This window comes from Megalobrama amblycephala, linkage group LG2, assembly GCF_018812025.1.
Source record: "Megalobrama amblycephala isolate DHTTF-2021 linkage group LG2, ASM1881202v1, whole genome shotgun sequence".
NCBI lineage: Eukaryota > Metazoa > Chordata > Actinopteri > Cypriniformes > Xenocyprididae > Megalobrama > Megalobrama amblycephala.
The window spans coordinates 21,647,176-21,657,660 of NC_063045.1; the positions used below are offsets into that span (position 1 = coordinate 21,647,176).

Genomic DNA, 10,485 nt, shown 5'->3' on the forward strand with positions numbered 1-10,485 from the left:
ATATAATGTTGAAGATGATGAAGCTGAAGAAGATGAAGTTGAAGCATATAATGTTGAAGAAGATGAAGTTGAAGCATACAACATTGAAGCAGTTAAATTTGAAGAAAATGAAGCTGAAAAAGATGAAGTTGAAGATGATGAAGCTGAAGAAGATGAAGTTGAAGATGATGAAGCAGAAGACGAAGTGAAAATGATGAAGCTGAAGAAGATGAAGTTGAAGCATATAATGTTGAAGATGAAGTTGAAGCATATAATGTTGAAGAAGATGAAGTTGAAGCATACAACATTGAAGCAGTTGAATTTGCAGAAGATGAAGCTGAAGAAGATGAAGTTGAAGCATATAATGTTGAAGAAGATGAAGCTGAAGAAGTTGAAGATGAAGCTGAAGATGAAGTTGAAGCATATAATGTTGAAGAAGATGAAGTTGAAGCATACAACATTGAAGCAGTTGAATTTGAAGATGAAGATGAAGCTGTAGTAGAAGACGAAGTTGAAGTACATAATGTTGAAGAAGTTGAAGCTGAAGAAGAAGTTGAAGATGAAGCTGAAGATGAAGTTGAAGTATATAATGTTGAAGAAGTTGAAGTTGAAGCATACAACATTGAAGTTGAAGCAGTTGAATTTGAAGAACATTGAAGCAGTTGAATTTGAAGATGAAGATGAAGATGAAGCTGTAGAAGATGAAGTTGAATTATATAATGCTGAAGAAGTTGAAGCTGAAGAAGATGAAGTTGAATTATATAATGTTGAAGAAGCTGAAGATGTTGAAGCTAAAGAAGATGAAGTTGAATTATATAATGCTGAAGAAGTTGAAGCTGAAGAAGATGAAGTTGAAGCATATAATGTTGAAGAAAATGAAGCTGAAGAAGAAGTTGAAGATGAAGCTGAAGATGAAGTTGAAGCATACAACATTGAAGCAGTTGAATTTGAAGATGAAGATGAAGCTGTAGAAGATGAAGTTGAAGTATATAATGTTGAAGAAGTTGAAGCTGAAGAAGATGAAGTTGAAGTATATAATGTTGAAGAAGTTGAAGCTGAAGAAGATGAAGTTGAATTATATAATGCTGAAGAAGTTAAAGCTGAAGAAGATGAAGTTGAATTATATAATGCTGAAGAAGTTAAAGCTGTAGAAGATGAAGTTGAATTATGTAGTGCTGAAGAAGTTGAAGCTAAAGAAGATGAAGTTGAATTATATAATGTTGAAGAAGTTGAAGCTGAAGAAGATGAAGTTGAAGTATATAATGTTGAAGAAGTTGAAGCTGAAGAAGGTGAAGTTGAAGTATATAATGTTGAAGAAGTTGAAGCTGAAGAAGGTGAAGTTGAAGTATAAGAAGAAGTAATGTTGAAGAAGTTGAAGCTGAAGAAGATAAAGTTGAAGTATAAGTATATAATGTTGAAGAAGTTGAAGCAAGAAGATGTTGAAGAAGTGAAGAAGTAAAGAAGATGAAGTTGAATTATATAATGCTGAAGAAGATGAAGTTGAAGTATATAATGTTGAAGAAGTTCAAGAAGATGAAGTTGAATTATATAATGTTGAAGAAGTTAAAGCTGAAGAAGATGAAGTTGAATTATATAATGTTGAAGAAGTTGAAGCTGAAGAAGATGAAGTTGAATTATATAATGTTGAAGAAGTTGAAGCTGAAGAAGATGAAGTTGAAGATGAAGCTGAAGATGAAGTTGAAGCATATGCATTTGAAGCAGATGAATGTGAAGCATATTGGAGCGGTTTCCCAGACAGAGATTAAGCCTAGTCCTAGAATAAATTGGCCCTTTAAACTAGATTAACTGAAATATGCTTTCTCTGTCATGGTTTTGAATAGTCCTAGGCCAGAGTTTAATAAGCGAGTGAGGCTTAAATTAAGTGAGGCTGTTACGCCCCGGTAGTTGTTTGTGCCTCTGTGTGTATTTTTGGTCTATTTTGTAGGCACGCCTACACAGGATGGCTATTGTTTCGGGAAGCTGTCAATCCTGATTAGTTTGCGTAACGGCATGTTTTCCACTGCCAGTCCTGTCTGGCTCCAGGGTTTAAAAGAAAGTCATTAAGGAACACGAACACAGCTTTACTTTCCTGTTCTTTTGTGTTTATTTAATCCCTTTAGTTAATTTTGTTTTGTTTAATGACACTTATGTTGTACAGTTTTGAATGGTCATTTTGTTTCCTTTTGCTATTTGATTTCTTATCATTTCTTACTTCGATTATGTTATGCTCTTCGCCCTATGGGAAAATGGACAGGTAATATGTCACGTGACGTACATGTTGAAACACCCAGTGACTTCAATGTATACACATCAGTTTAGAAGTGAGCGGCACTTTTGTATGTTTTGTTTGGTGAGAAATACGCTGAAGACTTGCTTTTCTTATTTTTCTTTTCATTAGTTAGGTTAGATATTGAACTTGAGTTAGATCAAAGTTTTGTTTTGTTTTGTTCTTTTCTTTTCTTTGGCACCTCTTTTGTCCTTTCCCACGGTTTATTATTTTTGTTTATGTAAATATTGTATATATTTTTCCTTATATATTTGTTATTCTGTTACTTTTTTATTATTTCTATTATTGTCATTATTATCTCACACCTTATTTTTCCTGATTGTGAAATAAATTACGTTTATTGGCAGTTTGTGTAGCGTTTTGTCTTTTGCCACCATTTACCACTTCAGATTAAATTAATTGAAAATTGAATTTACCTTGGCATAGTTAAATAATTATAGTTCTGTACATGGAAATGACATACAGTGAGTCTCAAACACCATTGTTTCCTTCTTCTTATGTACATATAATGCGTGAAACACACCATGGAAAAACAAGCGAATCTCAACATAACACCAACTGTGACGCAGTCTGGATCATTAAATATGTACGCCCCCAATATTTGCATATGCCAGCCCATGTTCAAGGCATTAGACAAGCCAGTATTAACATCTGGAGCAGCACAGATGAATCATCAGACTTTATGCAGGTAAGCAAGCAAGGACAATAGTGAAAAATGGCAGATGGAGCAATAATAACTGACATGATCCATGATATCATGATATTTTTAGTGATATTTGTAAATTGTCTTTCTAAATGTTTCACTAGCATGTTGCTAATGTACTGTTAAATGTGGTTAAAGTTACCATCGTTTCTTACTGTATTCACGGAGACAAGAGAGCTGTCGTTATTTTCATTTTTAAACACGTGACGAACACTTTGTAAAGATTCATTTTGAGGGTTATATTAGCTGTGTGAACTTTGTTCATGCAATGTATTATAGAGTTGCGAGCTGGGGGGCATAGGCAGTTAAAAAATTGGATAATAAAAATCTATGGGGTATTTTGAGCTGAAACTTCACAGACACATTCAGGGGACACCTTAGACTTATATTACATCTTGTGAAATAGTGTTGTAGGGCACCTTTAATATTAGCAGTTGTTTGCATTTTTTTTTTCTGAAAAAATTAAGATTAATATTTACTTTATCTGAATGTCCTGCTCCAATGGCGCCCATGTTGGATTTAGGTCAGGATGACTAATTGATCACAGAAAACTTGAAACAAATTATGTGACTAGCATACTCAAGACAGACCAGGCTGATAAAGGATGAAAGGATTTAATGTAAAAATCTTTCTTATGCCCCAAACAAGACACTGAAGAGTATGTGTATCTGGCTTCCCTTAATAAGACATGGGCTCCCCTAAAAACGTGATTTGTGAAATTTTGGGGGGGTCTCAATAAATATTGACAATGTGTTATTTTGACGTGCAATTTCAGTTTTGTGTAATGTGATCATCGTGGATTATTATGTGTAAAACTGCAAAAATATCATTCATTCATTCATTACGGCGATTAAGATAACTATACATGCTATTCTTGTCATGAGCATCAAGGTGTGGGGGCGCTGCGGTGCAAATTCCACTCATGTTTAGTACATGTTAACTCGAACAGCAAAGGAAGCTGACCCCAGACCTGTGTTAAGGTGAGGCATGTTATTCACAATAATGTGTTGTGGCTGAGTTGTTAATGTTATAGCTCTACGTGATTTTCGATGTATTAGACCTAATTTAACGGAGGAATTTTGGTATTCTTCTGTAGCCTGACGAGTAACTTTAACCGTTGCTCTTGTGAACTCAAAGACAGCCTGATGCTTTACTATTTGTGGGTGCCTGTTTGTTTCACCTATCACTTTGTGTCGATAATGTAACATGGGGTAAATCCTGTATAGTGATTTGTCCTCTATAGTGCTTGCATAAAACAAGTAATGTAAGTAACTGTAACTCATTGTTAAAAAAAAAAAAAATCAAGCGGGCTCCCCCAAAGTCCACGGTATAGTTCGAACACTGCCAAGAATCAAACTCACAACTTTACAGAAGCCCAAGTCTTTGGGAGGATAAACGCACCACATTTCTATTATTACTACTACTTTATCAGTGTGGTGGAAAAAAAATGGAAACTAACATTTTTTATTTCACCTCCTCAACATCCAGTTTGACTCCATCATGGAACAACAACAAGTTCACTATCAACTAAAAATCTTTACAAAAGAAATACAATGTTCTATATAACACATGCTACCAATAATTAAAGGAAGCTATAAAAATATACCTTTGTGAATTTTAATCATGAACTCTTTGAAAAAAGATCTTTTAACAAATAACTATCACAAATATATATGCTAGCTCAAGGATAATTTCTCTACCAACAAATAAATGGAATAATGATCTTTATTCTGAATGAACTGATCTATACTTTTTAGAACTTTTAGAATTCCAGAATACAGTTGCTACAATACAAAATAATACATTTTGTGTATTTCGCCCAAAGTAAATTGATTCAGATGTGTTAATGCTAATTCTGTAACGCGTGTGAACAGGCAGACAGATAAAGAAAAAGATGAATAAAGTTCCAAAATAAGGTTTAATATGATCCAAACCGGTCGAGGTACATACACACATAACCGAAACGTGACCGGACAAAGACACATTGACTGAACTGAAATTATATACACAGACGATTAACTCAAATGACAGACAGCTGTGATGATTAGTGCAGTGTCCATGGTGACTGATTGTGGCGGGAAAACAGAACAAAGGAGCACATGTGACTAATGAAAACAAACAAACTGAAAGTCCATGTGGTGTAAGGGTGTGACAAATACATGTACATACTGTCAAAATAGTTAAGATGATTATATTCACTCCTTACATACTGTACTGTACATACATAAAGAAACTCTGATCAGAAGTCATATATAAACTTGAAGTGCTTTAAGTCCCCTTCAGTATTTTTTTAGGAGATCTTTCTCCCATTAAAGCTTCAAAAGAAACAAAAACATTTATGTTTACCTCCTCTATATTAGCTAAAAAAGTAATACATAGGATAGAATAAAAATATCTATTACCCAATGGTTCAATCTATTGACAAACACATTAACACTTGACTAAAATGACTTAGAAACAAAATGACTGCTTCTGAAATTATATGGAGCCCTCTTGATGAAACATGAAATAATATATATAATCAAAGGTGTGGATAAATTAGGTGTTTGGTGACCTGCGTCTAAGACTACGTGTATCGTTTTTTTTTTTTTTTTACTTGTTTGTTTGCCCTGTACTTGTATCCTGTAATGTACAGTATAACTGTGTATATGTGTTTTAAAGTCGAATATGTATGTGTTTCCATAAGTATAGGGTTTAACGTGTATGTATTCTGTGTACTCTGTGTATTTACAATAAATAAATAATAATAATAATAATGAAATAATGAATAAAAAATCTCTATTATTATTATTATAATAGTGTTGGATATATACAGTGTTATTATAGTGTTATTATACAGGCTCTGCTTGATGTATTTCCTGATTAAGAAACCTGATTCTCTTCTCAATATCCATTGGACTACTGCGTCTTTACTACATTGTAAGGACCTCTGTTAAATCGAACTGCTCTTAACTTAAGCAGATAATTAATTTGTTTTACTTCTGGTTCACAGTTTCCCCTATTAAAAGTCATGTTGCAGGATGTTTTGCCACTATGTCCGGCTGAGGGGACATGTGCCAGATGGGACGTCAGAGGTGTCCAGTCCTGCTCCTGGAGGGACACTGAGTTCAGCTCCAACCCCAGTTAAACACACCCGAACCAGCTAATAGACAGGTGTGTTGAGGAAAGTTGGAGCTAAACTCTGCAGGACAGTGACCCTCCAGGACTGATCTGGACATCCCCTGATATACAGACATGTTAATCTACTGGAAATGATACAATCTATTCCAACACAAACAAGAGTGGGGAAAAAATTACAGAATGAGATCCTAAAGTATTGTGCATCTGTCACTTTCACTGACTAGTCTTGCTCTTCTCTCAGTCTCCTCTTGTCTTTGTTTCTCCACTTGTAGTTGTCTCCTCTTTTCTTCCTCTCGTCGGAGTCTCTGAGCATCTTCAAACATCTGATTACTGTAGTGTCCTCCTCCATTCTGCTCTATCATTGTGTCAATCTTCTGCAGTAGATCATTCACCTGCTCTCTGTTATTCTGATCTTTATTGTTGAAGACGTGAAATCTGCCTCCACACTGATCAACTAGACCTCTTAATCTACTGTTCTCCTTTAATGAGTTCCTCTCCAGGCTTTCCTTCTAGCTGATCTCCATGAGTGAAGAGAATGATGGAGTATTTTAACACCTCCTGACCAAACATCATCTCCATGATCTGAGGAATCTGCTGATCAAGTGAATCTGTCAATGACTCTAAACACAATGAGAAAAGCATGAGGTCCAGGACTGGATAAATAAACACTTCTTGCTAACTCTGTCACTAACTCTTCATGTTTTTAATGTGTGTGTGTCAAATAATGAAGGAGTATCAACTACAGACACAGATCTGCCTGAAACAGTGGCGTGAACATCTGAACATTCACAGGTTAATGAACATGCACTCATCTCAGAGTTAAACTCTTTCTGTCCCAGTATTGTGTTTCTAGATGCACTCTTCCCAACTTCACCTTTACCACCAGAAGAACAATCCGTCTGGATGAGGAGACTGTCGACAGGAATATCCTGGATGTTGATGGGAATCCTTTGCTGTGGTTTTTTTGACACTGTATGAACAAATAAAACCAAAAGAAGAATTACATAATTTAATACAACATGTACAAATTTTTATAGTTTCCTACAGTTAACATATAGTATCGATTCTGTCATCTCCACACTGGTTACCCCATTCAAGTTTTGCTTGTAATGTCATGAACAGCAGCTACACTAATTAGTTTCCATTAGCTCTTCTGTCTCTGTAACTAGAGATTATTCCAGCTCCTTTGATCTTAAAGACTTCAGATGACACGACATCTGTGAAGAGATGATGCCAAACCCTGCGAGGACTTCAGATCGTAATGTAGAAACATTCATTCTCTGTAAAGCTGCTTTGAAACTATATGTATTATGAAAAGTGATATACAAATAATTGTGCATTGAATTGTATTCTGTCTCCAGATCAGTTACTGCTGCTTAAACAAACTCTTTTAGTTTGTTACATTTTTACATTAGTTTTAAGTGGTAACATTTTCCAATAATGTTCATTAGTTAAACATTAATGTATTAACTAACGTGATCTAATCATAAGCAATACATTTGTTACTGTATTTACTAGTCTTTGCTAAACTTAATGAAAATAGTTCATGTTAGTTCACAGTGCATTAACCAATGTTAACACAAGTTAATAATGTATTAGTAAATTTTGAAATTAACATTACCAAAGATTAATAAATGCTGTAGAAGTGCAGTTCATTAATTAATGTATATGTTAACTAATGAACCTTATTGTAAAGTGTTTTAAGCCTTTTTTGCCACTCTTTTAATGTCAGAAAGATTTCTAAAAAGCTATCTTTTACTGCTAATCTTCCTTTGGAAACTGGCAAATACTTAACATGGATTTTGCATCACTGTTGTTGTTTCCTCAATTTTCATTCAACATCCTAGAAATAAACATCAACATGATGCAAGAGGGAAAAAATAATAAAACGTGCAATATTTTCCCACGGAAACAGTAATATACAGTAACAGTAATATACTGTTTTTAGCCTACAGTATTTATTATACTGTTATTAGCCTCTGATATTTTTCTTTGTTTTTATTCTGGCTACGAGTCACACACTTATTTTTTTATTTATTTTTTAAAGATTGTATGTATTTATTACAACGACAGTTAACTAAAACTCAATAGATCTGTGCTTTATGTTTGTGTCCATATGTTCAGTTTAAAGTCTCTTTCTCAGTTCCTCATCCTCACTGAACGCTAGGTGGCGGATGTTAATAAATCTTGGAGAACAAGATACATTGAAGTTATGATTTTTTTACCAAATGTACCTATATCTGCCAGTTTTAAACGAATAATAATAAAAAAAAACTGCGATGCAGCATTAGCTACTGCTTCCTTGATACGCAACTCGTACACAAGTACAGCCTACTTACAGCCGAGATGTTTTTACACGGAAATGTTTTATAAACACTACAGTCATTGCTTTAGTTTGATTGTATTTGACTGTGATATATATCATTACGTGTCTAGCATGAAAATGTACATATTTTTGTTGTTAATCAAAGATTACCTGCACTGTGCGCCATTTTATGCTCAACACATTTTTTTAATGCAAAAAATATACAAAGATTTTATGCTCAACACATTCACGAAACCGAAAGTAAAACGCTGACGTCACGATGACGCGAGCGCGAAACACTGACAAGATCTTTTGCTGTTTATTTACAATCCGAATCACGTTACTTCGTTTAAAAATATCATATTAAAAGACAAATTAATTTATGTAAGTGATTCTTGTTTCAAAAGAAATTTTGAAATAAGAAGCATAAATACATTAGGCTATCTTACCTTACAGATGCCTATCATATATTTATTTCTACTATTTCTAAGCACCAGCACACCAAAACAAATTCCCTGTACGTGTAAACCACATTACTTGGCAATAAAGCTGATTCTGATTCTGAAAAGATAGTTAGAGAAATTAAAGTATCCATTTTAAGTCTCAAGACATTAAGTACTGGAATGTAGGCTACTTATTAAAAAAGTACTTATTACTACATATTTACATAACACACTTCTTACAGGAAATCTATATTAATTTTTTAATAGACAAAACTGAGTGTTGATGTATGTCATGTATAATGAAAATAAACAGAAAAATGCTAATGCATACCTGTTAAATATGCAGTAAAGCATGAAAGGTAGAACTAAAAACACTTAAATAAATACTAAAAGTTTCACATTTTTTTGTGAAACACTCAATATTTAACAGAAAGTGTAAGATGTGACAGATTTCTCCAGAAAATGTCCATATTTTTTATTCCAGCAGCACTGAGAAACTCTTCCTCCCACACCTGCTTTTAGTTTCATGATAACATGAGATCCCTCATTCAGCTCTTCTACACTGTTTTATCTCTCTCACTGTGTTTGTTATTTATAACACACTGACTATATTCAGAAAGATGATGAGAATGATGATGTATTGCACTGCACTGCAAATTTCAATGTTATTATATCTGCAATTATAGCTTGTTGTCTTCCTCATGTCTTGTAATGAAAATACTCACTGTAATGTCGATCTTCAGACACATAAACCATCTTTACTGGAGTTAAACTCTTCTGAACAATCACAGATTCATAAACTCTTCAGATGTTATCGGCTCCATCCACCAGAGGAAAGAGCTCAGAAAGAACATTTACTGAATACAAGAGATGGTTTAAATCACATGAAAATGTTGTATTTCTGCAAAATATCAGAGAACAGTCTTTGTGTGTGTGTGTGTGTGTGTGTGTGTCATGACCATAATGATGGCTTGATATTAACCTGTACACATGAATAAACAGAAGACATCGATATGGAGGACACATCAAAACCCCAAGAAACCAGGCCTGTATGTTCATGTGTGTTCACACCGAGAGAGTTAAATTAACACTGAAACAGTGTTGAAGTTACTGAAAAAATGAAATGATGATTGAGCATTAACGATGAACACATGAAAAATAAATTAGGATTCTTATAAACCAAGACCAACATTATGTGAAGAGATCAAACATGATTGACCTCCAGAACAGACCATGACATGTTTAAAAACCTTTCTGAATGAACAGAAATACTGTGATGTATATAATAATAACATTTCAATCTGTCCTCAGTTGTTTTCCAAGAGCTGCTTTATCAAACTTTATCACATCAACATTTATCAAACAGACATTTTTAGCAATGTAATGTGTATGGCACAAATATTAACCATGGTGTTGGTGTCACATGGATGGGAACATGCATGGAAATGATATGCAGATGAGGGTAACAAAATAAACTGAAGAAATTTTGCTGAAGAATAGTTTGCAGAAGTCATCTTCAAGTCTCTCAAGGAGTTCGCAGGTCGCTCTGTGTACACATTCAACACAGCAGCAATTCTTCAGTACTTCAGGTTAAATGATTCTGACTGGCTAAGAAATAGAGGAAAATAAGAAATTGTCCACACATGGA

At 34.1% G+C, this 10,485-nt stretch overlaps 1 protein-coding gene and 1 pseudogene across 1 annotated transcript; one reads left to right on the forward strand and one right to left on the reverse strand.

Annotated features, from left to right (window-relative positions):
• Positions 1-502: 502 nt before the first annotated feature.
• LOC125262659 (ring-infected erythrocyte surface antigen-like) lies at positions 503-1,330 on the forward strand. Its single transcript, XM_048181479.1, has one exon. The coding sequence runs from the start codon at positions 503-505 to the stop codon at positions 1,328-1,330; it is 828 nt and encodes a 275-aa protein (XP_048037436.1).
• A 4,947-nt stretch (positions 1,331-6,277) lies between these two features.
• Positions 6,278-8,581, reverse strand: LOC125262660 (annotated as a pseudogene).
• Positions 8,582-10,485: the final 1,904 nt, after the last annotated feature.

Bases quoted from the DNA above. Each gene is read 5' to 3' on its own strand.
- LOC125262659 (XM_048181479.1), top strand. From the start codon at position 503: ATGTTGAAGAAGTTGAAGCTGAAGAAGAAGTTGAAGATGAAGCTGAAG.